We start from the raw sequence: 27,756 nt of genomic DNA on the forward strand, positions 1-27,756 counted from the left end.
GGACGGTTCAGTTCCCCATGTGCATGTGGCCGTAAAGGTGCAAGACATTCCACTCATTCTTCACACTTATAATACTTAGAAATACTGCATGAGTTGATGTGAAAATTATTTAGCAGCATAATTTCAGTAAAACTTGAATTAGAACGGCCTAGCAAAAGTCAAGACTTAAATCCAATTGCAATATGACACAACGATAAGATTAACAATAGTTATTGCAAACTGTTTTTTTCATTTTAGTAAGGTTATGTTTGTCCACAAAGTACCCAGAAAAATATCGAGTGCACTGCAGACTTTACTTGCTTTTATTGAGGTCAATAATCTGAAACATTTTTGACGAAAAGTGTGACAAAACAAAATCAATCTGTAAAAGGACACTTTTTCACCACACTGTATAAAATAATGAAAATAATGCATTACAAAATATGTCAAATTATGATTCCTTCATTTTAAGTTGTGTATTAAACACAACTTAAAATGAAGGAATCATAATTTGACAAATGCATTTGCCTAAATAACAGTGCATTCAATTTTGCATTCATTGTAGTGTTTTACTTTTCATTCATGCTAAAACAGTTTTGTAACAAAAGTCAACATTAATGTATTTCAATGTCTGTGGAAGTATTTATTTTCAACAACATATAGCAATGCCATGTAAATAATTTGTAATATAAGAAAAATATATTTTTCAAGGAAAGTAAGTATATATGCATATTTTCAGTATAATTGTAAGACAAAAACTGGAAAGCAAAGTCTAAAACATAATGATCACATTTGTACAATATGTTGGGGGAAAAAATATCACAGGAGAGACGAAGAACAAAATGTTTTTATCTGCTCAACTGAAAACAGTTTATTTGGCTTTAGGTAATTATTTGGCTTTCTTAACATTGCCAGTGTTATACTGAAATTTATCTGATGAACAATGTGTGTCTATCAGATAAGTTTGGTCTGCTCTGAAGGCGGCGGATCAAACTTATCTGGTCTGCCGCCTTGTGAAGTAAATAAAATAATAAAAAAAGCATTTTACCTTTCACTTTAAATATAGAGATAGGGAAAGATGAATAACTAGTGTAGCTATGCCTCTGTTGTCATGTTAATCTGGAGCAGTTTATTTTTATACTCCAAAGTTCCATAACAAAAACATGCTGTGCTTCGTTATCTGTCAGGTCTTTGTCCAGTAGCTTTTTTATTGAAGGATGGTAATTTGGAGAAACATGGCGATAGTCATTAGGATCACACCAGTTATCCTGGATGTGGCCACTTCTGGAGCTACACATGGAAAAATAACAAGAGTTGGATACAGCGTTAGATTTGTCATATAAATCTAAATGGTAACTAAACACAATACTATCCATACCCCTGGTTGAATTTGCTTTGAAATTATTCTGACTCAGTCGCTTGAAAATATTGTTTCTGATAGGAAACAAGACAGGTGTCTCTCAAACAGTAATTAAAAAATTGTTTTTCCCCTCCAGATTATTGTATAACAAAAATGTTCATATCTGGCTAAAAAGTATGAACAAGATCACTGCTCAATGAGACAGAGTGGGGCTAAAGACCACAACACAAGGATCTTTAGTGTAGTTTTGGACTGTGACCTAAATTTTGTCAGCCACATGGAGTCTGTCACTAAATCAGCTCACTATCATCTTAAAAACATTGCCAGAATATAGAATTTACTGTTAAAACACAATACAGGAAAACAAATGGAACTGATGAAATGAGAATAAATTGTTTATTCCTTTAAACAACAAAAAACATTATTACTGCAGGTTCTATTAAGTCTGACAACTGTTTGAAATATTTGTTTTGGTAATTTAACAATCAGATCTCAGTTTAGAAGGTCATCACCTTAATCTTTAGCTCCCGCCACAGATTGTCTATCTAATTTAAGTTGGAACTTAGGCTGTATCAATCAAGAAAAATAATTTTACTTCCAATCAGAAGAAATGTTAGTGAAATAAAAAATTATAATTTAAAACAGTGTCTGCCAGGGGTATGAATGTATTTTGGTAGAACAACTGAAAAACTGTTGTTTTTTTAAACAGCAATGTTAGAAAAATGCAATAGCTTCCAATTTTTTGTAGTAATTTGTAAGTGTGAGACACTAATATGACAAATATTCCATAATTTGTCTAGTATTAATCAACTGAATACTAGACAATAAGAGAAGCTGATCTCTTACCTTGAGATGCAGTATTTGTATTTGTACTGGTTACATTTGGAATTTGAGAAGCTGGCGAAGTACTTCCTGGTGTAGTAGCTGGTTGGGCGACGGTTGGCCCAGGAGTATTATTTGTAGGAGGATTTGTTGCAGTGGTATTTCTGTTCATAAAGTCAGCCACCATGAGACTCACAGGCCCTGAGCGGATGGAGTATGTGCTAGTGAACACACTGTTAACCAGCATGCTAGAACTGCTTGAGTTGCTACACAGATCAGGGCATTTATCAGAGGGCATGGTGGCAATGCACAGGTTGATTTTGCATTCAAAATACATCTGGAAGCACAAAAAGCTGCAGTTATCAGTCAGATCAAATAGAAAAATAATTATTTTAGAACATAACACAGTAAAGGCAGACAAGAAAACTATATGTATAATATTTTTGATTAGATAAACACCAAGCATAGCCGAAATATGCAGTGCAAAGAAAAGAATGTATGGATTTTTGAATTTTAACAAAAGTATGCATTTATATTTAGTCCCTCTGAGTCAGTACTTTGTCAAACAAAATATGCCAGCTTTACATATCCAGAAATGTAAACCTTTTGCAAAGAAAAAAAAAGTTCTAGAGCTCAGTTTTTTCCAGATTTTTGCTGTAGCCGTCTTCTTATAGCTTCATTCTTTTACTCGTGTTTTCATTTTTTCCCATTAAAGTTCCACACATTAATAAAATATACTGATCAAACATTGTAGAGATTTTGCGTTTGTTCTTTTTAAGAGATTACAAGTTGTATCAACCTTCCAGACCTCTCAGGTCTTCTGGTTCTGTTGTGCTCTGCATCCCCAGAACCAGAACTAAAAGAGGAGAAGCAGCTTTCAGCATCTATGCACCAAAAATTTGGAACAAACTTCCAGAAAACTGTAAAACAGAGGAAACCCTGACTACCTTTAAATCTCAACTAAAAACACACCTGTTTAGAATTGTATTTGAAATGTAACAATGTTTTGTTTATTCTATGTTGCATGACTTTGTGTTTTTGTGTTTATGATGTAAAGCACTTTGAAATGCCTTGCTGCTGAAATGTGCTATACAAATAAAATTTGATTTGATTTGATTTTTGATTTCAGTTTGTAAAAAAAAAAAAAAAAATTAAAACCATTTGTCCTTTTTCCATTTATTTCCCAAATATCAACTGCTTCATGTATGTCTACAACATAAAACTTCAAATACAATTTATTGAAGTTCGTAAAGTCATTAACTGGACTCTAAAGCCACAGAAGTGTTCCAGTTTAATTCGAAGTGATGGACCAACCAGTATTTAATTCACATAAAATTTAAAAAAAAATTAAAGGCTTGAAATAGGCAGAAAAAAAGCATAAGATTTGACGTAAATGATGATTGGGATTCCAGACCTTTGTTCCAGTGACTGTCCTTGTGTTCATATCCAGACGGTAAATCTTGAAAGTTTTTTCTTCTGTAATAATCTCCAGTGTGTTGTTGGACATCATGCACCTGAAACAGAAATTGAAACCACAGGATCTGTTTTAATGTTTCCTTCTACTTAGGACATATCATTCAGTATCTGTCAAATTTCAGTTGGATGTAAATATTTAGGATAATTATAATAAGAAGAACAATGACAATAAAGGACACTGTACAAACTGAATAATGAAACATATTACCCTTTTTCCACAAGAGGATGGCTGTCTGCCATGTCCTCCTTCTCAGATTCCATACAGTCTGTTACTATCATCTCAGCTCGATCAACACTGCAGTTAGACATCACATACAGGTCCAACTGCTTGACCATTTCGTCATGTTGGAGACCAGTTTGAGTGCTGCTATTGGAGGTGCTGCTTTCTGAACCTGTCTCACGACGAAATCTTGAAGATGATAAGAAATTGGAACGAAACCTGGGAGAGGAGGTGAGTGGTGCCAGAGGCCCTTGTCCTGGAAGGTGAAACTCTAACCAGACTATAATCTCGCCAAACGTTTCCCTCTCTGTTGGCATGCTGATGGCATACTGAGGCCCTTTGACCTCCGCTCCTGGGATCCGGCAGGCCAGAGGGAGGATGAGCGAGGGCCGGCGGCTGATCATGGTGTGATGCACGCTTTTTAAGGTGTTGGTATAAACCAATTCTGTGCCAGAGTGCTGAAAACAAACAATATAGGATAGCATTTTATTGGTGCTGAAAATTCTGATATCTGAAGTGACGTGACAAAAAGTTTTCTCCATAATTTCAGTTAGTAAAAAAAATATGTACTGAGACTGTTAAAAGTTAAACATTCATTAAATCAGAGATACTTTTTCTTTCTCACAGACTAAACAATAAAAATGTGATCAGATTCTGCAGAAGTTTTCATTTAAAATCTATAACCATCACTCCAACCAAGAAACTCAGTAAGTGTTAACAGTCATGCCAATTTCTGCATTATAATATGCTCAATTTGAACTTATTAAAAAAAAAACCTTTCTGCTGGTATTACATATCTTTGTTGTTTCCAGATATTTTACTTTTCATAAGTTACAAATAGTCTGTTGTCTTTTAATGCACAAGCACATGCACATTTTGTCATTTATCTCTTGAATTTTACATATTTGAATATTACACTACAAACCCAAATGTATATTATGTCTGAAATCAATTTTTTAAGCCAAGTATTTCTTTTCTTCCTAACATGCATAATTAATCAAATCTATATAAAATGACCTTTTAATAAGGTTTCTGGTTGTTCAATAAAAAGATTTTGAGTGCTCATTGCCTTCTTTGAACCAATTTCAAAACCCTCACTAGTCTAACTTCAGGGAACCTGAATTGTAAAAAATATTTTTGTAAAATTTTATATATTGCAGGTTTTGAAACCCTACAAAATACTTATGTGTATGTGTATACACATAAGTATGTATGTACTTATATGTAGTATGCACATATAAGTACATAAATATACTTATTTGTAAATGTATTATTTTTTTAGCGTTTCAGGCTGTCTTTATGCCATCATCGGTCAGTCTAAGACTCTATAAGCATACTCTGCAAATGTGTAGATTTAAAGCAAAGATGTGCCTTGATGTCTGTTATTTGAAAAGGTTTTGAAAATATACAACAACAAGGAAAATATATATTTTACCACAGCCTTAGTCCCGCAGCCACCTAATGGTATGTGTGCAGTCAAGTGTGTGCTGTTGTGGGTGACAGGACAGGTGGGGCTGTTGAGCTGTAATTTGTCCAGGTCGACGTTGGTGAGGGAGGTGACAGGGAGCAGCAGAGACATCTCTGTCTGATTACACCTCAGCTCTACAAGGAAATAGCACCAGCAGATTATTCATTAGTTTAACATAGTCACAGACACAATCAACGTTCATCTCACACACACAACACTGGAATTTAACAAATTGTTTCAGCAACTTAACCAGTTCCATCAGGCAGGGTCCTCATTTCCCCTGAAACAAACAAAGATATTTTAGTAGTCTGTACAACTGAAACCATGCTGGAGAGGCTTCATAAACCTGATAATCATCATTATTCTTGTACAAGTCTTACTTTGGTACAGCCACACGCATCGCAGCTGGGACTGAAAACTGGAAAGACAAGAAGAACAGATCAGATGATTTTACAGTCTACAAATATTTTGGTCTATATTTAGCTAAATGTACCAATAGAGTAATAAAATTTCCATAACAATTGTACATAAGAAATATTTTTTAGAAAAAAGACAAAGGGAATTTAGCATAAAGGAGATGACATCAAGAAACAAAAATACTACAAATAAATACTAAACTTTTACAGCTTTGTTTTAACTTTGTAGAAAGTAAAATAATTGCCATCAACTTATCAAACCTGTAAATGGATAGCAAAATTTACAGAATCAAACACTGTTCAAGTTGTTAATAATTGAGGATTTCACATGTTAATTACAAACCTCTTGGTGTTTGCAACAAAGCAGACAGGCAACAGCTGGGTCAGGTTGTTTTCAGAGCGGATCCAGGCCATAGTTAGTTTTGCCAGGCTGCTGATGGATGCAAAGCCAACTCTGTACAGGTCAGGGGGGCCGACCACCGCTATCTCCAAAACACTGCAAGAGAGCAAAAACCACGTTCCTTGGGATTCTGGCAAAACTCTACCAGACCAGCTGTCTTTATTTTTAGAAGCTTTAAAGTGGCAACCACATGAGTTTCAGTTGGTGTTATTCACCCAATGCAGACATATAAAAGTTTTGTATTCAAAATATTAAAATGAAAAGTTCAACAGTATAAATAGTGGTTGTTATTTAAAGATAAACTCAATATCTATATCGACAAATGTAATTCAGCTGAGGCACAGTAAGTTCATGAGTATTATTTCTATTTCTTTGTTGTTTTGTTTGCAAAACAACAAAGAAAGCCATGTCAGGTCTTTTGATTCAACAAGTTTCTGAGAATCATGATGTGAGAGCTCTAAAGGTAAAATATGGGGAGTGTTTTAGTTTTAAACAAGATAAGGAAATACTTTATTTAAAAAGCTACAGATACATTGTGTATGAAGGACTATGCATTCATTAACATTTAGTGAAATTAATTAAACATTCAGGGCTGTTCATTTGTTGCTGTACAGTTGAGATTTTATACAATCATTCAAAAAAGATGGAACCAGTTTTAAATACATAAACAGTGGAAATTTTCAGGTTAAATAATGCTGCGGTTTCTACATAAAAAAAACCTAACAAGCTGCATCAGTGACAATAAAACATAAAAGTATATTTTCTTGCTGTTGGGTAAGCTCCTTAAGTAAACAACACTACAGCATAAACACTTTTACAGGAAGAAAATATTAAAGGCTTTTTGATGACACACCTCTCAAGGTCAGACTTGTAGTTAGCATTGAATTTCACCTCCTGAAACGGCAGGACGAACTGCACAGAGTCTCTCTCTGGGGTCCCATCAAGCACCAAGGGGCTATGACTGCAGTCTGAAGCCGACTCCTCCACTGAGGGGCAGCAGATATGTTTTAAAAAGCTTCAAATGTTGCTATCTCAGGATAAAATTAAGACAAACAATAACCTATTTAAAAAGAAAAATCTAAAAAATAAGCTGTCCTGGCAATATTTCTCTTTTTTAAATTTGATGACATTATTATCAGATGTTTTAACCAACTTTTTATCTAAGAAACTGATACAGACAAAGATATAGTCAGATTTTTGAAGTAGTGCTTCATTGTTCCTGCAAAATAATTCAATGAAAAAAAAGTTGCATACCTTAGAAATGTGATAAGATTAGCATCAGGCATTAACAAAATAAATTGTTTATTTAAAGATATACTGAAATAGATTTGTTGTTATTCCTGGAGTAAAAGATTAACCTTTGCATTATAGTTATTTTTGGAAATATTAGGTTTTTTTTCCTCAAACAGAATCACAGGTGACCACAAAATGTGGACATAAGAGGAAATGCATCTGAATGTATAAAGAATCAAGGAAACCATCCATTGTTGATTGCTGAGATCAATGTTCTGATTGAAGAAGCAAAGAAAGAAAGATGAGACATAACAGTAGAACAGAGAAGAAAATCACTGATCAATATATTTAATGTGCATTATTATTCTCAGAAATGTAGAAATGTAAATCTCTTTATTGTAGCACAGAAATGACTGCTGCAAAAATGAGCTGGACAAAAGTATAATGCTTATTATATTTTGTACGCAAAGATAATTTGTTTAATCATAAGAAATATTCAGTTGGAGCAAAACTCGAGATATGATTGGTGTTAAACACAGAGTAAAGAATTTACTTTAGTTGATTCAGGAATAATTAGTACTAATGTATCAAAAAAGAAAATGAACCATGCCAGTCACCTTCTAGTCAGGCATCAGGACAAAGTTAACTACCAATACATTTCTACTGAATGTGTAGTTATGAAAATACATCCTGAGAAGCACAAAACATAATTATGTCATCATTACTTCAAGAAGGCTAAGCAGAAATAAAAAAGTAGAACGAAAAGTAACCCCGCCCTTCCAGCTTTAGAAGAATTTAAAAAGCTGAAGGTGAACCTGCATGCCTATTAAAGAGAAAGATTTTTCTTTTGTGCCATTCTAGAACATTCAGTACACTGCTCTAACACTGTGCCAGGGTGGAAAGACATAATCATTGACTTTAAAACAGCATTTCTTTTGTCCATACAGAAAGAAATATAAAAGCATTTTTCTAACTACTCAGAATATTTTTATGATGTAGTATTCTATAATTCGTAGTTGCTAATCGGAGGATTGCTCAATACTGAGGATCACATATTGAGCAATCCTCAATAAGTGAAGTGTAATTGGAGTTGAACAAGGCTGTACTTTGTTTTTGATTTTTTTTTTATATAGCTACATGTGAGGAACAGACTCACCAGTAAGAGAGAGGTGCACAGGAACAGAGCTGAGTGGAGAATTGTTTAAAATCTGTCTCGTTGGAGGCGCGGGAATCAGGTCCTCTGCCATTAAGTAGATAAAGTATTGTCCTGCAGCTGCTTTTCCAGTGAATGTCAGAGTGCAGCTCGCCTGTTAAAAACAAGTTTCATCAAGCAGTTTTGTAGAGTATTGATGAACAAGACAAACTTTCTGTAGAAAGTCAGGTTAGAAGTTTACAACATAAAAATCCACAAACAGGTTACTTGAATTCTTTCAAAATCTCATAGATCTAAGATTTTTAGGCATCAACTGAAAGAACTAAATGTGCAATCAGAACCTTATTTTTTTGTTATGTGAAACCTTATTTTCACATGACAAAAATTTGCTTTGGCACGTAGCTGGTGCTTCATGATTTCTTAACGTGTTTCTTCCTAGAAATTTTTACACAACTCAGCTAAGCAGTGAGATGAAGAAATGAACACATAGACACATGTGGTGAGGACTTCTCAATTTAGTCTGCGAAAACAGTCATTTGGAGCTACTCAGTCGATAATCTGATTGGTTGGAAGGAAAAGATGAACATTTAGTAACAGGCAGGATATGCGACCTGCAACTTACCAGAATAATGGGGGAAACATAGTTATTTCAATCCTAAGTGTCCAAAACACACAACAGTTTCCACAATCCCAATATTTAGCTTGGAAGCATATGTCCACTTGATAAGTTAAGAGTTTGTAGAAGGGACAGTCAGCAACTGTTATAAATGTTTTCTTCAAGATGCTTTTTGTCATTAGCATGTAGTACAGTACTTCCCTTTCACTTTATGAGTACCATAATCATCTTTAGCTTCTCTAAGGTCAGTGTTGATGTCTTTCTGTCCTGGTATTGTTTGAAAACACAGATGTAGGCTCCACACCTGAAAACAGCTAATTGTGTCCCTTTAGTAATTTCACATTGAAGACCATGATCTAGTGTTGAACAATTTTAGAACTGGTGAGACCATATCCTACTTGAAAATATCACAAACATTTCTGTAGTTTAAGAAACCCAGAATATTCACCTCATCCAGTTCCAGAAAATTGTGTGGAATACACTCCCGGCACTCTCCACTGCTGGCACTCGCAAAGCGGCACCGGACTTTATCTCCATCCAGATCCTTTGTTGAGATATGGAAGTCAACGGGACAGTTCACCCTGGCCCTGATCCAACAGCACAGTCAAAATCAGTGTCAGCAACAAGTAATAATTCAGTCTCTGACCAGATCAATTGTTGAGAATGTACAGGCAGCAGAAAGATTAATTTAGATATAAATTCAGATTTTTAAAAAATTTAACAAAGCTATTTGGTAACATTTTTGCCAAACTTTGCTTTTAACTTCAAGATTCGAAACAGGTGCTTTCACCTTTAGTAGCAGAATTCCAATGTAGATGAAAAACTGAGAACTTTAAGGCTTTAATAAACCTTTGACGTGTGAGCTTTTCTGGACCCCTAAATTGTTTAATGTAGTTTACAATAAATTTTGGTCACTGTGAAGAAATTGATTTGTGTGTTACCTCAGTGGAGGAGGGAGAGCCACAAAAGGAGGCCTGTTGAGTTTTCCATTATTCGCCCGAATCTTTGGGTCTGCATTTATTGAGACGTAAAACTCTGTCTGGAATCTAAAGGAAATAATAAAAGAGCTTTAGAAAAAAATATTTTACTTTTTTACTTGACATTACTTGAACAGTTAAGTAAAAAGTCATCTGGAATTAAGGAAAACAGAGGAAGAAGTAGTCAGATAAATGACGCCAAGAAGAAATTAAACTGAGTGTATTTTGGATTTTGACTATTAACAAGTACATTTCAGTCATCACGTACTGAAGAAATGTATGCATTCAGAGTTAAATTATGCATGTATTTTCAGTATTATACATTTTGAAGAATATGTAAAACATTTTGGGAGCCTCAGTTTATGCATATTTACAATTTGGGAGTGAAAATAGAGATTTCATACCCTAATTTGAGAAAAGAATTGTAATTGCTCGGTACGGTTTTCTGCCACTGGCGGACACACCACGCTGGGCTGGGTTTGGTGTAGCTGAAAGGTAGGGCGGTGCGGTGGGCCTGACAGTCCTTTCCTGCTGCACAGACTGCTAACAAATCAGGACAAGGAGAGGGAGTAATGACAGTAAAATGAGCCCGAACCTGCAAGAGGAAAAGGGACAAAATTATAAATTGTAGTGCATAGTTCTTTCAGATTAACTTTTTTAATCGTCTTAAATTGAGAAGTACATTATTTTTACAGGAATACTTTTCTTTCTGGAAAGCAACTTAAAATGCAGCTTATATAAAAACAAAAGTACAGTATAAATTTCGGCATAAAACTTGAATTTTAGCATATGGACATAAATCATTAATATCAGTGCTCGGTTTTAGAGGTAGGTCCTGCTTAAAGACAGTCCCTATAAAAGTCCTTTTAGAAGAGAGGAATATTTTGCCTACCGTTTTCCCTCCATTTTCCTCGAGAGGCACAACATGCACTGTGAGGCCCAGGGACGAGGCTTCGTAGGCCGGACTCAACAGGAAGAGAATCAGCCAGTGGAGCAAGACACCCAGTTTAAGTCTGTGCAGCATGTCAGCTCCTCAGTAAGACATGGAGTCTAATGGACAGCAACAAACCATTTACTTTTCAACAACAAACGATGGATATCTTACAACTCGGGTATTACAAAAACATGAAGGCAGTGTTAGTATACCCAGGATAAAGAGTCCATCTAAAACAAACTGGTGTTTAATGTCTGTGAGAAGACAGAGTGAATTAGGCTTCAAGAAAATGAATGAGATAATGGGAACTGTTCTGATTAGGCTGAGAGCAATGACAAAGGCTCAGAGGAATGATCTCCACTGCTCTCACTAAGATCCAGAGTGTGATGTGTGCCACATCAAAGCTTACATGGTTTTTATGAATAATGTAGGACATGGTTAAAAAAAATATTAAAAGGGATATATGATGATTTATTTTAAACAAGTTGTAGGTTTAAATGTTATGAATGTAATATATAAAACATGTTAATAACATTTTTAAAGCATTCATTCATACATGTGAAAATGGTTGCAAACATATGTTCTGTTCTACAATCGTTCATCTTTGATTCTGAGTCAGAATCAGAAGAAACACTTGTCTTTTCCAGCAGTCATTGTACAGGTATCATATGGAATGGTAAAACCAGCAGACCAAACATGCTGGATACCGACTGGGTTGCTAGGTGAAATGCAGTAACACCAATTGTGGCATCAAGATGGGGAAATTTTATAAACTCCCCATTATTGCAAGGTGTTTTATTTATTTTTTTTCTTGAGAGCTTGAACTGTTTCTAGAAGTAGAGCCCAGATGAAAATACAAAAACATGCAAAAAATTAAACAAAAGGATAAATTTGACTACATTGTTTGATCATTGGGATTTGAATCTCTGTATGAACTGAGAATTTTTCTTTAGATATTTCTTGTGAATTGGTGCAATATAAAACAGAATTCAATTTACACTGCTGTGGTGTCAAACCACATGCCAGTTCAAGAGTTGACATCTGTAAAAGAGGTTCTATCAAAACGGTGGCACTATTTTAAAATAGTACTATTTACCTTCTTTCCATTTTACAACCAGAACATACTAACAAATGAACTCAACCTTAAAATTAATCTCTTGGTTCCAAAAAATTGTTTTTTAGTACAACTGCTACTATTGGTTCTTGATTCTAAAGAAGAGAAAGGTTGGAAATTTGACATTTTTCTGAAAGCTGAAGTCAACCACATTAAAATTGTTCTTTGTATTTTTCTGTTTCAAAATTATTTCAATAATTACATTCCCCACCCCTCACCACTAAAATAAACTTGAAAATATAAAGCAGAGGTTTTACAATTTTATTAAAAAAATACACAATGTCTCCATCCATAAATCATTTGTTACAAGACTCAATGTGTAGAGTTGTAATTGTTTGAAGCAGATCATAAACACTTTTAAGATATTATTTAAGAAGTCACATATTTTGGTTCACCAGACATGTTTCTCACATTTACACCACCAGGGATGCTCTTTACTTCCTCTAGTGTCACCCCATCAAGGGCCATACTGCTATAGCCAGAGTGATGACCCCAGTAAAACTTCACATTTTACAAGAATAGAAATTAGATGCTTTTTTCTTATAAAAAGGGTTTAAGAAGGTTAAGCTTTTGTTGAAAGATCACTTACATCCTAGAGGTTCAGGTAACAAGTTTAGTTTAGCCAGCTGCACATCAAGTCGGTAAACTCTTATGAGTCTTAAAATTTTGTTTTTATACAGGACTTTTTGGACACAAACTAGTTTGAATAATTTTACTCCTCAGAACTTGACACCTTCACTTCTTTTATTGTTAACCTGTCACCCTTCACTGAGTCACTTTACTTTCTGTTCACATCGCTCTATTGTTCCAGTATGAAAATTACCTTAAGTTTGACAGAGAAACATTTCCCCCTTTTTAACTAATAGCTACCCAAGTCTTAATGTCATTCACATTTTATTCTACAGATATCAAGTCTTACCAACACAGCTCAGCCAGTTTCATTATCATCAAATATAATTTTGACTTTTCAAATTACAATAAACTTAAAAACATTAAACTGATCCATTTACCTTCAGCTACTGGCCTGTGTTTTCTTCAAGTTCAGCTTTTGTTTAATGAAGGTGCTTTTCCGTGATGTCTTGAAAAGAAAGGTGTTGAGTCGCTAAAATTTGGGCAGAGAATGGAGTTAAACAGGCTGGACCAGGGCTTAGTGACGAGGCTGTACAATCGTTGCATGTCAAGAGGAGGGGTTGGCGAACAAGAGCTGGATCCTGTACTCTGTTCAAAATGCTCTGCATATTTTTATCATTAGTCTGCGTTAAGATACTTCAACCCAGTGGTGATACAATGCACAGTGTCACAACAAAAGCCACAAGATCAAGACGGAACCAAAAAATTTCATCAAGAATTAACTTTATTATCATTTGCACACATAATGTTACAATTACATTGTTAGGAGCAAATATCAGTTGATAAAAAACATTTTGTTCTTACACTGTTGAAAGTATCTACTGTCCCTTGAAGTAATGAAATAATCCAAGTATAAGACATTTGTTTCTTAAATTAAAAAATAAAATAAAATCACCTTTCAGGGCAAATTTCAGGTAAATATTAAGCCATTTTATTACGTCCAACACCCATTGAAGTAATCATCTATATTTGGTCAAAAAGCAGGGGAGACGTTTAAGGAGATTGGTCCCTGGAGTATGAGCAGAGGGTAGAGGATGCTCCTCCGGCACTTGGAACTTCTCCTGGGCATCTGGAAAGAGAGGGGGTCCTCTCTGGACCCCTGTACCTCTTCGACTGCAGCTGGACACTCCAGATCCTTCCATTACTGGCCGTTTTTCACACTGAGCATTTTCTCCTGTATAAACAATATTATAACCCCTTAGGAGTCATTTGTGCATGACTTTATGTAAAAAATGAAGTTATTCTTACTTTGATCATAGCCTCAAGCTTAATGGCATCAGCGGCAAACTTGCGGATGCCGTCAGACAGTTTCTCCACCGCCATGCGGTCCTCATTGTGCTGCCAACGGAAAGCTTTCTCATCCAGGTGGATTTTTTCCAGATCACATGCCTTAGCTGCAAAAAAAAAAAAAAAAAAAAAAAAAGAAATCAATGCAGAAACACCAAAAATTGACAGGTTCACAAGTTTGTACCTCATAGATGTCCTCTAATTGATTTTAATAAAGACTCATTTGTCCTAAAGATCAAATTATGTGTGGGGATCCATTTTAGTCAAAACTGTATCTGTGTATCCAATACTTAAAGATAAATTGATTTACTTTGCAATAATACATTTATTTATCAATTCTCAAGCTGTTTGTTGGATGGAGTATCAAAACTTTCTGTAGCTATACAGTACATACAACTAAGTTATTTCAGGATTTTGTAGTCTTAACGTGCTTTAGGTCAGGATTAACTTTGTTCACCTTTGAGTAAAAAACAAGAAATTGATTTTAATTGGAATATATACTGAACAAAATTAGATTGCGACATAAACCAAAATTCTTTAGAAAAGTCTTACATTTCTCCACAGTGAGCATTGCAGTGACGGCACTATGATCCTGGCTGAGTTCTGCCAGCAGTCCAGGGGAGATGGTGAGCAGGTCACAACCAGCTAGTGCCTTCACTTCCCCCGTGTTTCTGAACGAGGCCCCCATCACCACAGTGCTGTAGCCAAACTTCTTGTAGTAGTTGTAAATCTTGGTCACACTGATTACACCTAAAATGAACAAGACAAAACAAAAACATGCTTAAGGTTAAATGTATGCAATTACAAATGGCGACTAATCAAGAGCTACTTTGTTATTGACATTTATACATTTATAAAACTGCCATAAAAATTATGAGTCATCTACTGATTTTAGCTACAGTGCATAAGGCTGAAACTATAAGTGTAAATATGATTCAGAACAGCTATCATTACCCGGGTCTTCATGTGGCTCGAAGCTTTTGCGGTCTGTGTTCTCCTTATGCCAGTCGAGAATGCGTCCAACAAAGGGTGAGATGAGAGTCACCTTTGCCTCTGCACAGGCAACAGCCTGAGCAAAGGAGAACAGCAACGTCATGTTGCAGTGGACGCCATGCTTCTCCTCAAGCTCCCTAAAAAAATAAATAATAAAAATAAAAAAACAACTCAGGAATATTTCAAGAGTTTTTCTACCAACACTTATTAAAAGACAAGAACTTGAGAGTATGAACAATCAAGAGAAACTAGGTCCTAACTATGACTGATTCAGTTTCTGGAATCAAACGGCAGTTGTGCATTCTCTACCCATTGCAGATTCACTGATACACAACCAGTAAAAATCATAGTTTTATCTGTAAATATTCTAACAGTACATTAATGTCACACCACTGAGGTACCGTTTCCCAGACATTATCCAGGTTTACTGGTATGCAAGCTGGTGCCATAAATTTTAAGGTTGTTTGAAGTGGTTGCAGTGTGACTGTGTCGTGAGAATGATCTCCATCTAAACAAAGTAATTAGGAAGAAATTTTTCTTTAGTCCAGGCCCTAAAGGTCAAGTACCTGTGACCATCTTTGATACTAGAAACAAAGAGGGACAAATTTAAAGGAATAAAAACTAGAATTCTCTGCATTTTTCCTCAACATCTAAAAGCTCAGAAGTGATGCACTCTTCCCCTTTCTGAAGCAAAGACATGTTGGATTTGTCAGACACAAATTTGCATGAAAATTTTGAATAATGCGTCTCTTCCATATACAGTACCATACAAAATCTCACTTTAAATCAACATTTTGGAGGGAGACTTTAAGTCTCCCTCCAAAATCTGCAGGTCAATATTCTTTTTTCAAATTGCAAATCTTCTTGCACAGTAAATCTTCTGTCGTCATTGTAGCAGTTTAAGAGGTAATAATTTAGTTAGAGTAATTAGTATGTTTAAGCGAGGCAAAGATTACTGTGGTCGAGTGAACTTTACAAGGAACCCTTTAATCATCACAATCACTGATTAAGGAACAAGGACCAATAAATATGTAGGAAGTGTTTGCTGGACTGCCCAGTTCAAATGAATCTTGCAAATTGATAAGATAAGGTGCGACAAGGTTCATAAACCTCAAGCCACACACAAAGAACTGATTTAAAGTGAAAAACAGATTTTGGACTGTAGGCTTTAGTCAAGGAGCCAAGTTCCCTGTTTGAATGCAATAATCCTTTAAAAAAAATGACTGGCTTAAATCTAATTTTAAGTTCGATTTAAAAATTATATATATATATATATATATATATATATATATATATATATATATATATATATACACATATATATATATATATATATATATATATATATATATATATATATATATATATATATATATATATATATATATATATATATATAAGAATAATTAAGAGCAGATGGACATACTTAAAACCCTGCATACTCACTTCCCAGCCTGGATTCCCTCCCATGTGGAGGACAGCTTGATGAGAACGCGCTCCTTGCTGATGCCTGCCTCTTCATAAAGAGCAATGAGCTTCAAAGCTTTTGCCACCATCTCTCCTTTATCAAAAGACAATCTGTATAGAGGTAGAAAAAGGCATAAAACGATGATTTGTATGTACATTATATGTTTTACAAACATGTAATACATCCTATGCATGTAATTTCAACCTCTGCCATGTGTCACAAGTTTGACTTTCCCCATTCTTATTTATCAAAACCACATTTTGTCATAACAGCTTGCAATTCACACATCTTTGCAAGCGATGACTTTTCAAAACAGGACTGAAAACACATGATGTTCAGTCATAAAAATGGACTAAAGCTTGCATTAGTCTGGAAACATTACAAAAAAACAAAACAAAAAACATGAAATTATAAAAATTATCATTTTATTTTAACCATTTTTTTCAAGATTGTAAAATAAATTGAACAGAACCACAAAGTAGATGAAATACTGGCACCATTAAATGTCAAATCTTTTTAATTGAATTTAATTTGTATTCTTTTATTTTTAAATTGAAACTGACTTTTTAAATTTATTTTATAATCATATAAACCTGCTACAATATACTTGGAACAAAATTGTTTCATGCAGTAAAATCAAAGATGCTCAGCAGTTATGCCACACAATCAGAACAGAAAAACGTAAAATATGAAATGACTAAAACTGCAAAGGTATGAAATGGTATCATGGTAACAGCAGCATTTAGAAAACAAATATTTGTGTCTTCATGCACAACAAAATATTCCTCATTTTCCTTTAATTGAGAAGCCCTGCTTCTACCACTCTGCACTGCAAAGGTTGGTGTCTACACCCACCTGGCATCCACCTCTGTAGAGACTCTGCCTGGAACCTTTTTCAGGATCTCCAGTCCAAAACTCACAAACAGCTTGTCCATGGTGTTGGCTACCTGCTCCTCTTCAGTTCTGAAAAACAGAGTAACTTTAATTTATGTGAGAGTTACAGTGGATAGTCTAATTGTCTAAGCGTTAATTAGTTAACGCTTAGACAACTCTACATGAAAAACTAAAGAGATGCTTAATCATTACATTTAGATTTTCTTACGTCAGAGAACAAATTCTTACCCTCCATTGGCAATACCATATTTAATGGCTTGATCCACAAGGTGCTGGTAGGCTGGCATCTTAGCAGCAGCCAGGATCAGAGATGGGTTAGTCGTTGCATCCTGAGGTTTATACTCATCAATGGCTGCAAAGACAGAAATCACAGATCAGTTTCATGAAACCTGAATTAATTTTAACAGAGGCAAAAGACAGAAAAACATAGGAGACGAACTGTTAAATATTTTTTGTATCTTTAAAATTGTATGTTTAAAAACACCACAGATTAAACTTCTGCTTTATTAAAAATGCATGCAAGATGAGAGAATGTTCAAGCCTGATAACTGAAACATAAAAGCTGAAGTCAGTAAGAAGTGCTGCCATCTAGTGTATGCGTTTCTCTCCGCTCTCTTCTCAGTAGTTTGTTTACAAAAACAGGAAAGAAAGGAGCCAAATTGGCAAACGCACATTACTTAGCCAATAATGATAACTTTAATGAGATAATGCAACATAACATGTCAGCACCACTAGAAAATGGTATAGTTTATCCTAAAATGTGCAGGAAACTAGGTTTTCCACTGACATCCAAATTATGTTTCAAGCTATTCAGCTTCAGAACAAAGCCAGCCTCTGTTCAGGCTGGTTGTGTTGAAAGAAGTATGTTGCTACCTCTTTCAACACAGGGGGGAGGACAGTGAGAATCTTTCAACATGTTGGTGTTTTTTTAAGGACAAGCTGTGTCAATATAATGGTAAAAACATAAACTAATTATTATTCAGAAATAATTATTTTGGCTCAAATTATGCAGCAAATGTCAAATTTTATCTGAGGGAAAGAAAAAAAAATCTATACAATAGTTGCTCTTACATCGAGTAACTGCATTTTATGTGTTTTCTCAGCCCCTTCAGTTTACCTTCAGACTTCGCACTAGCCGTTTTCTCCCCCGACACACTGTAAATTGTTTAGTGGTACTCTATCAACATGCTGTTAATGTAAACTTGTCTGAGCTTGCAAAAGTCAAATACAGCCCTCTTGCAACATCTACACAAAACCTAGATTACACAAACCAAACAACCGCTGGAAATCTTGAAAAACTGCTTCTGGCCATTGTTTCATCAGTCACACTCCTTTCAGCAGTAGCCAATGCAATTCAGACAAAACTGCATCTTGAGACCTTCCTGATGTGCCTAAGAATTTTCAACTGCAAAGAAGCAGTGTTTGATCACAGGAAAGCAAATGGTCAAATTCCATAATGTGTGAATTTCCCAAAAATTGTCCATATGTCCATTAGACATGTTAATGTCATGCCTAATGTGAAAAATTGTTTAATTTAACCAATAACAGTAATAAGCTTTTATTTTGTTGATTATTATTAAGTAGCACAAAACTGATTTGAAATATGAGCATATTATTAATTAGCCCAATCAAATGTCATATTTTCATTGGAAATTAGAAACTATTTTAATGACTGAACTAAGGGTGATTAATTAATTGACAGTAACTAACTTCTAAAAAGGCAGATAATTATTTGAAGATCTTTTGTTGACTCCTCGATCTCAATATGTAAAAACAAATTGTTGAGAATAATCAATCTTACGATTCTGCAACAAGTTTTAACTGTACACTGGTTGACTGAAATTGATAACTTTTAGACCTGTCGCAATAAGCAGCATGATAAATTAAAACAAGCTCAATAATTTCTACTTGTATGATTTATAGCTCTCTTCTTTTCCCTCACCTTTTCTACCAAAAATTGAATAAAAAAAAAACCCATTCAGTTTCAATTAGCTTTTTTGAAGGACAATTTTGTTTATAGAGCCAAATATTCATTCCATGTTTCTATTTTTGTTTGTTTATCTGGGACATTTGGAACTGCCTTCCAGTTGCAGTGTTGAATGTTCATTAGAATTTAAAGTGTATTGATCTCAGAGACCTTGTTCTTGCATTGTTATGGAAGTATCATTATATTACTTGAAAATGATCTAAAAACAACATTTACCAGAATAATTTCTTGGACCATTTATCGTCCAACCAAATTACCCATCATGACAGGTCAACTTTATTTTGTGCCGTTTTATTTTGTGCTTGTTCTAAGTATCTTGCCACCATGTAGAAGCTCTTTAATACCTTCTGCAGATAATTTGTATTGCCATACAACTTAACTGAAAATGTTGCCATCTCACACACAATTTCTAATTTATGTTTTAGATTATTAAAACAGAAACAAACTAAAATTAGTCAAAAAGCTGAATTTAAAAGATCGTGAGCAGCAAAAAAGTTAAAGTGTGAAGTCCACTGCTGCTCTGTGATTTCAGTAGCAATCTGCTTTCTGAACTTCACAAACTAGTTCTGTCATGTCATCCTGAGTCTGCAAGCTATGCACAAGGAACTAAGTGATCTGCAACACAGTATTACAGCAAACCGTTCCTCATTCTGACCTATTGAGAAAAACAACCTTGCCTGTTGGGGTATGAAAGATAACCGGCACAAAGGATGAAAAATAAGAAATATATACAACCTCCTGTTGCATGTCGATAAGTACAGAGCAGTTTGGCGTTGTTAGCATTTCTACCATCATAAAGCTAAACGTTTGAGGTCAATTTAAATGTTATAGAGTTTGTGTAAGCGACTAAAAGCAACATAAAACACTCAGTTCTAACGTTGAAAAGCATAACTTTTTATGCACAATGCAAATACGCAACGACAGCAGCTAGCATAGATAGCAGCTAGTGCTAACTGAGATGGTGGGATAACGTTAATGAGAAATAATGGGATTATGAGGATGTCAGTGTTTTAGTTAGAAAGTGTTAAATTACTAGAACGACTCATAAAAATATTTAATTGGTAGCTTTAGACTAACATTATCATATACGATTAAGCACATTTGAAGTCAGATATATTAAAAACACACCCACTGCTGCTATCGACCTTGTGGTCAGTTACATTAAAACCTGGATTCTTCCTGCAAACCCAGTTAGCATGCTAATAAGCTAACAGGAACTCGCAGAGGATTAAAACTATTTACCGTTAAAGTCTCCCGTGTCCGCCACCACCACGGTGAGCTTCTTCAGCTGGTTGAGGGCCGACTCCATCTTTCTGCGTTTGTCTGGTGAACCGCTAGACATGATGAGCGTAGACTGAGACCCCTTTTATATACAGAAAGCACGTGAGCGTTGTACGAATGTCAGGGAGGCGGGAGCGCGCCGTGCAACAGGAAGAAGTCATCGGGAGTGCGCATCCAGAGTAGGTAGGTAATGAACCTTCCTAATAATAACTCCACTACTCTAAAAAATGAAAGTTGAAATTATAAAAGTGGGTGTATACGTAACGGCGAGAATACAATCAAAAACAAGTGTTTACAATTGTTCATTTTGATTATAAGCCCAAAATGTGATTTTTCAGAAAATAAGCCGTCCTGCTGGTGACAATAATTAGCACGAACAAAGACAAGTATTCTGTGTGCCTATATTAAATTTAATTTGTGGAATTGAACTACTGGAAATAAATAATATTTACATATTTAATACCTAGCTCCGTAATAAACCATATTAAAATGTATTGTTCTACTCTGGAATTTTAGATTTAGAAATCAACAAAGTAATTTTTAGCAAGTAATAAAAGTTACATTTTTCAATGCTTTTGTGCAACTTTTTAAGACTATATGAATTTCATTAAATATAGTGCAGTTTTCAAAACGGCTATATAAACCTGCCTTCAGTTAATTGAATTAACAAATTAATTAAATATACTTTAATTAACAATAATGATCTACCTCAAGTGTGCGCCTCTCTCCCATTGACCGCTTGACAGCATCTCCACCGCGCAACCCTGCAGCCAAATGGGTAATCATAATGAATGAATGGATGGTATTGGGTACACTTTTTCACTCTATGTAACTTTGATTAGCAGTGTTGTCTTTTGGACATTAATCAAGTCAGCAGTCTTTCCCTGGACTGATAATATGGCCATTAAATTCTATTTATCACAGGTGCACCCAAAAATTGCGCTCAAGTAAAGGTTGCAGTACTTCCAGAAAGCTTTTACTCACGTAAAAGTGAAAAGTAAAAATTCAAGAAATTACTCAAGTAAAAGTAAAAAAAAAAAAAAAAAAAAACATCTGTCAGATGTTCTTGCAATATTTTACCAGTAAGGGACACTAGAGGGCAGTGCAGGGTTCAGGATGCAGCCTGAGGATATTTTGACATGTGGACAGGGAAGTAGGGCTTCAAAGTAGAAACGTTTCAAGAGAAGAAAAAAAGGACTGGTTGTTGAATATTATAAAGGAGTCACCTTATTTTTGTTCTATTCAATGTTAATTACTTTCATGAGACATTCTTTTTCTACATGCCTGAGGAGGCTAAAGTTCCCTGGAGACAAAACAAACAGAAAAGGGCAGATGCTTGTCTGATGTCTAAATATTCTTATGAAATATAATACATTTTGGATGTATTCATATTCTGAAGATTTGCATTTTTCTATAGCAATATTGACAAAATACCTATATTTTACCTATACCTATATTTTACATAATTTGAGGAATTTAATAACAGATGGAAGAAACAATTCAATCAGTGGTGACTTTACCCAGCTTAAGACGCAATGCTCTTTCTTCTAAGTTTGGTCTGAACAGAGCTTTGTAACTTTTACAAGCTGATCTCATTCTAAAGTACAAAAATGAAAAGAATATATTGTCATTACAGTGAGAGCTATGTCTCTGAAAACCATTGTTATGCCCTTATCCCAATCAGTTATAAAACTTTGTCAATTCTACTTTATCCTTCTGCCAGATTTGGTTTATGAAGGATTTCTTCCATGATGAAGGGGCTTATTCTATTTTTCTTCCTATCAAACTTGCTTATACAGTTACATCTGTCTGTTGTTCTAAGCATAAGCAGTTAAACGACCATATAACATAAACATTTCTTAGTCCGTAATTACACACTATAAAATGTCAGCTCAGAAATCTGAGCTTATAATATGACAAATCTATCTGAACTCTAGAATACTGGATCCATAAATGCATCATTTTGGATACATTATTTGAATGAGGAACATAATCTGTTCAGTAAATGTGCCATTGGTCATCATGTTTTCCAGATTGCTAGATTAATATCTCTTACCATGATAACATAATTGTTTTTCTCAAATTGCTGACCCCTCCAGTAACAGCTTATTCGATGTCAGTTTCATTTGCAATAATACCAATTCTATTTCAGAAACTATTACAGAAGTCCAAATCACCCTTCTTGCCTTTCAGCAAATTTGCTTGTGTTCAAAAGCAATTCATTAGCTCATCAGCCCTCAGGCTAAAGAATCACAACGACAGTGTTGTGTGCATCCACATCCTCGTGGAATGCTTTGCAAATAGGGTTCTGTATGTAACCACTGATGCATAGAGTATAGTGAGGGATACAAGGTAATGGGTTACAACAACCCATTACCTTGAGCTGACATAGTTAAAATGCAACAACAGTTTGCTAAATGAGCATCTGAGGCTATGTCAGAATTCAATAATAATGTTAGGAAAAATCTTCACAGAAACAGATTCCTTTAGTCCAATTTTGCTGTTTACTACACTAATTTTAAAAAGCTTGCGCATACCTTCAATTTGATGAGACACTTTTGCTGTGTGAAATCATTTTTAGCTCAAAAAATATCTTAAAGGGTAAACAAATTTCATATTTTAAAGGTAATTTTATTTATATAGCACATTTTCAGCATCAAGGCAATACAAAGTGCTTTACAGGAATTAAAAGGAAATACAAACAAAATAACAAACCAAAGAAAAAAGCAAAAGAAGGCACATTAGAGCACATGGCAACATTCAGATAAACCAAGTGACAAAGACATGAGTGAAGGTGGTGACATCATGAAACCACATTGCTCAGCCTCCTGGCAGAAGTCCAATAAAAATGTTATCAAGGAATGTCCTTGGGAGTGCTCAGCTCCACAGCTGAATGAATAACAGGAGGGGGTGAGGTGGTAAGGAGCGTCATGTTTGCATATCTTAAAGGAGATTGGAAATCCCTTCCAAAGCAACACGGGAAAAGCCAATTCAGACACAGAATGTCTTTGTTCGGGTAGATTACAAATTTCAGTCTTCCCCAAAGTCTTGCCGATACATCTCAGTTCCCAATAATACAAATTAGTTTTGGTCTTTCCATTGAACCGAAACTAGCAACTTCTTCAAGATCGATTCCATCCCGTTAGTGAGTGTTGGAATCCTCAGTCCAACAGTCTGTCCACACCAACAGTCCGAGTGTTCACTGGTTCGGCCAAGTCCATCACAAATTTGTCAACAAGCCAGGTATCCGCAAGCTCCAAACAGCAGCAATCTTGTTATCATGAAAAAATCCGGGGTGAATAACACCTGGTTTGTCCCTGCAGAACAAGAGGGCTCTCCTGTGCCCCGTCTTCTCATTGAGAACATTTAATCAATTGCATTGAGAGACCGGTTGACCAAATCCATAATTTGTAGATTCGGAGAATGTGCAGAAAAATGCTCCAAAAATAGAGAAAAAGACAGGACAAAAACAATGCAAGCAGGGCAGGCAAGGGCAGGGAGGGATCAGAGGAAAAAAAGCATCTGCTTTCACTGAGAGCAAGAGACGAAATAAAACTGCTTTTACAAAGCATTTGTAGCGGACCAGGAAAATAGATTTAGTCTTTTAAAATCTGAATTGTGATTAGAATGTATATAATAGATGGCTTTGAATTGTGCAATGTGTGTTAGAAAAACAGGACTGCTTTAATAATATAGTGAGGGTATAATGAAATCTTCTAAAATGTGCATTAGATGAAGGACTGTAAGAGGAGGAGAAATAAGCTTAACTCTATTTCCACATTCTGGCAGAAAAAAATGATGTGTTTGAGGACAAAAGATCCTGTATTCTCCTAGATAAAGAAAATATTTAAAATACATTTCAATGCAAGGAGAGAAAACCTTTGGAATGAAATGTGTAGTGTACATTCCATTGTTTTTTCATGCATTTCATTTTATTTATTTATTTTAATTTTAATTTGTACTTAGTCTGTGTAAATAGATATGAATTAGACTTTATAGCTGACTTTATAACATAATACATCAAGATGCCATTTGTAGGTCTACACATATTACAGGGGTTTTTTATACATCTATAAGTAAAATGAATTGCAACTGCCAATCTAGTGATATAAAACCTGTTGTCCACTCTAATTTTAGGCTGGCGGATGGGTTTGTTCTGCTTCATTGCTGTTGTGAAAACTATTGACTTATCTGCTCTTTCATAAGCCTGGGTTGGTATTTGTGAAACCATTTTTCCAGAAATGCCCTGACAAAGCTCCATCAACCCCAACTTGCTGCCATGCATGAGCCAAAAAACAGACCTTCAGAATCCAACCAGTAAATATAACATGACAGAACAGAATATAAAATAAAAGCAATTAACACACAAAAAAGAATTCAAACTAATTCTCACAGTTTTGACATTTTGGTTATTTTCAGTGTTACATTTGAAAAGTCAGTGATCTAGACAGTCAATATACATAAAATCCTTTTTTATAATTATTTTTTTTAGTTTGTCACAACAAATTAGCCTGCAAAAACACAAAATCTTACCAATTATTTTCAGTCTTGTTTCTAGTACAAATATCTTAGTAAATATCTTAGCACATTGAAATATGACAAATATGACAAAGCTAATATATACAAGAAGTTTTAAGGAAGACATACAAGTTTCAATCAATAATTCTTTAATATTGATAAATAGGTATTAATTCAACTGGGAGACAATTTGAATGAAACATTTATTCCCATGAAATAGTACTTTTTCATCAATATTAAAGAATTGTTAATTTAAAACAAGCTGCTATATCATTCCTATATCACATGTTGTGTTTTGCAGTGTTGTAATTATTTGTGAAAATATTCTGGATTTTCTTCAGGGAAGTGGATGATGGAGCAGTTTCTACCACTCCTGCGTCCCTGCATAAAACTCAAAGGTTCAAATCCAAACCAAAGCCTTTTTTTATTTTACTAGGAGTTCTCTCTGGGTTCTCCCCACAGATACCAGAAACATGAAATTAGGCTGATTGCATGATCTTAAGTGCCCTCTGCTGTTGTTTGTTATGTGTTTACTGTTTGCTCATTAACTGCTGGAGTTTGATACCAGGCCCCCTGTGACCAGGCAAGGACTAAACAGGTAAAAGACGTTTGGCTGACTATGCAAAGTAATTATTCTTTATCAATCCCTCGCTTTATTGGCCACTAGATGTCCTCGTTTTGCTTCTAAGCTTCTGTGAATGACAGTCACATGTGCACACATGTTGAGTGAGAGAGCAGAGAGGGAGGGAGTGTTTGAAAAGGACCAAGTTGAGAAGTTTTGTCAGTTACTAAGTGAAGAGGAGGGCCAGCTGGGAGTGCAGACTGACAGATAAGTTGGAGGTAAGTCATTCTCACATTTAATCAGCTGTGTGGCAGCTTCTTTGATTTTCTCCTTGATTTAGTAACCTCTACACAGATGTCTGTGATCGGGTGAATAATAAGCCTTTGTTGGGGGTGGGGTTGATTAAAGGGATGAACTTCATCCTGATTCCATTAATCTCACAAGAATTGTTAAATGAATGTTGCACTGTTTACTCTGGAGCTGGATTACATTAATCACACTTAATCTCACTGCTCATATTCATACATTAAAATCCCTCGTTAAACTCTCCAGGGTGTTTTCTTTTTTGTAAACTCCTGTCTGTTTAGCCCCCTGATTTATCAGCATGTTGTTGTGGAGGAGAGGCGATATTGTAAGCATGGAGATTTCTGATTGGCTGATGAATGTTTTCCTAGATTATGGTAAAACAGACAGAAATAAACTTGTGGCGAAAAACAACATTTCAGAATACCAACCATTCCTCCAGGCATCCCCTCCCAGCAGCTCAGCTTTTCTTTCCTTCTTTTTTCTCCTTGGGGGTTACAGGAACTTAAGGCCCTGCTGACTTCTCAGAGTCATGGCTGGCCTCCTGGCAAAGAGCAGAAAAATTTGCTGCTATACAATGTGCTCTTATGTTAGGTTAGCCAAAGTTACATGAATCTGCTCCATATTACATGCAGAACATAAAAAATTAATGGAATCTTTAATGAAGGCAGTGAGGCAGCAATGAGAAAGAAATATGTCATAAAAAAAGGAGTGATGCCATTTTATTCCCAGGTCTCTGTTGTTTCTGTTCATGTTGGTCTTTGAAAAAAAGATAGGAAAAAAAAGCTGTCCAGAAGCATCAAAAATGAGTCTGAAAATTGGAAAAGATGTCTGTGTTTCTTCTGTCTGAATCAAAGAGAATAATTTTACATTTTCTGCTATGTCTCAGCAGTCACACATACAAGACCATTTTTTACAGAATAAGGAGCAGCTTTATTTACTCTGTCAGGAATAATAACAGAACAGAATGCAAGGTAACAACTAGGTATTTCCATAAGAAACAGCATACAGCAGCGAGGAAAAAACATATTCTCTATGCAGATATTTTGTTAAAGATGATGAATTGTTATTGATTGAAGACTTTCTGTGTGATGCAAGATGTTTAAAAATGTTGCCTATATTTCTGCCAGCAGCTAAAATATCATTCACTCACATTTCCTAATTTAATTGTACTGTGAGCTTCACAAAGGTTATAATCTTCATCCAGGTTGCAGAAGTGTTGATGAGACTGCATAATGAGAGGGAAGCAGCAAACAAAGATCTTTTGAGGTTCAACAATATTAATCTGACCTATGTTTATTTTATTACATACTAAAGCTGTTCAACTGCATCATCAGATTTATGGTAAAGGAAATGTGACCATGAGTTTCAAACAGCACCTCTCTCCAGTTGCATAAAAATGATCCAATATTATTTCAATACATTCACTCAGTATAAAATGGAAAAGCAATTCAATATGAATTTATTCATCTATCCATGGGATTGGAGCTGATTCCAGCTGTCACATTTGAAACGCTGCAGGTTGCCAAGCTGTCGCAGGACCAGCACAAAAAAATGCACCTAGGGGCATTTTTTGCTGTGCTATGTGACCTAACACAGATGTGTTTTGACTGTGCAAATAAGCTAGTGTAACAAGCATGCACAGGTAAAAATAGTTTATATTCT

The 27,756-nt window shown here is 35.1% G+C and overlaps 3 protein-coding genes across 3 annotated transcripts in view; 1 reads left to right on the top strand and 2 right to left on the bottom strand.

Moving 5' to 3' along the window:
- Positions 1-276: 276 nt before the first annotated feature.
- Positions 277-13,274, bottom strand: LOC129364233 (uncharacterized). The gene is made up of 15 exons (XM_055036770.1): positions 13,179-13,274; positions 11,013-11,170; positions 10,525-10,715; positions 10,085-10,189; positions 9,592-9,730; positions 8,531-8,681; positions 6,995-7,127; positions 6,085-6,237; positions 5,706-5,743; positions 5,576-5,605; positions 5,293-5,459; positions 3,846-4,315; positions 3,576-3,675; positions 2,186-2,498; positions 277-1,269 (listed from the first exon to the last, which is right to left on the bottom strand). Exons 2-15 carry the CDS (start codon positions 11,142-11,144, stop codon positions 1,187-1,189), a joined length of 2,205 nt encoding a protein of 734 aa, XP_054892745.1. The 5' UTR covers positions 11,145-11,170; positions 13,179-13,274; the 3' UTR covers positions 277-1,186.
- A 230-nt stretch (positions 13,275-13,504) lies between these two features.
- On the bottom strand, positions 13,505-20,850 carry taldo1 (transaldolase 1). The gene is made up of 8 exons (XM_055036320.1): positions 20,670-20,850; positions 17,669-17,792; positions 17,402-17,509; positions 16,525-16,656; positions 15,040-15,215; positions 14,638-14,835; positions 14,047-14,192; positions 13,505-13,972 (listed from the first exon to the last, which is right to left on the bottom strand). The coding sequence occupies exons 1-8, from the start codon at positions 20,767-20,769 to the stop codon at positions 13,940-13,942; spliced, it is 1,017 nt and encodes a 338-aa protein (XP_054892295.1). The 5' UTR covers positions 20,770-20,850; the 3' UTR covers positions 13,505-13,939.
- Positions 20,851-25,968: 5,118 nt separating this feature from the next.
- Positions 25,969-27,756, top strand: part of tspan4a (tetraspanin 4a) — a 160,386-nt gene continuing 158,598 nt past the window's right edge. Inside the window, exon 1 of the mRNA XM_055036884.1 lies at positions 25,969-26,066. The gene's annotated coding sequence lies outside the window, so the exon portion shown is untranslated. The remainder of the gene's footprint in view (positions 26,067-27,756) is intronic.

This window comes from Poeciliopsis prolifica, unplaced genomic scaffold (genome assembly GCF_027474105.1).
Source record: "Poeciliopsis prolifica strain line A6 unplaced genomic scaffold, Auburn_PproV2 SCAFFOLD011, whole genome shotgun sequence".
NCBI classification, from domain to species: domain Eukaryota; kingdom Metazoa; phylum Chordata; class Actinopteri; order Cyprinodontiformes; family Poeciliidae; genus Poeciliopsis; species Poeciliopsis prolifica.

Coding starts and splice junctions, on each gene's coding strand:
- taldo1 (XM_055036320.1), bottom strand. CDS start 20,769: ATGTCTAGCGGTTCACCAGACAAACGCAGAAAGATGGAGTCGGCCCTC. Junction 17,793..20,669: donor GGACACGGGAGACTTTAACG/GTAAATAGTTTT, acceptor CTGTCTTTGCAG/CCATTGATGAGTATAAACCT. Junction 15,216..16,524: donor GAGGGAATCCAGGCTGGGAA/GTGAGTATGCAG, acceptor TTATTTTTTTAG/GGAGCTTGAGGAGAAGCATG.
- LOC129364233 (XM_055036770.1), bottom strand. CDS start 11,144: ATGCTGCACAGACTTAAACTGGGTGTCTTGCTCCACTGGCTGATTCTC. Junction 8,682..9,591: donor ATTTTCTGGAACTGGATGAG/GTGAATATTCTG, acceptor TGTTTTTAACAG/GCGAGCTGCACTCTGACATT. Junction 7,128..8,530: donor TGTGCACCTCTCTCTTACTG/GTGAGTCTGTTC, acceptor GCTGCCCCTCAG/TGGAGGAGTCGGCTTCAGAC.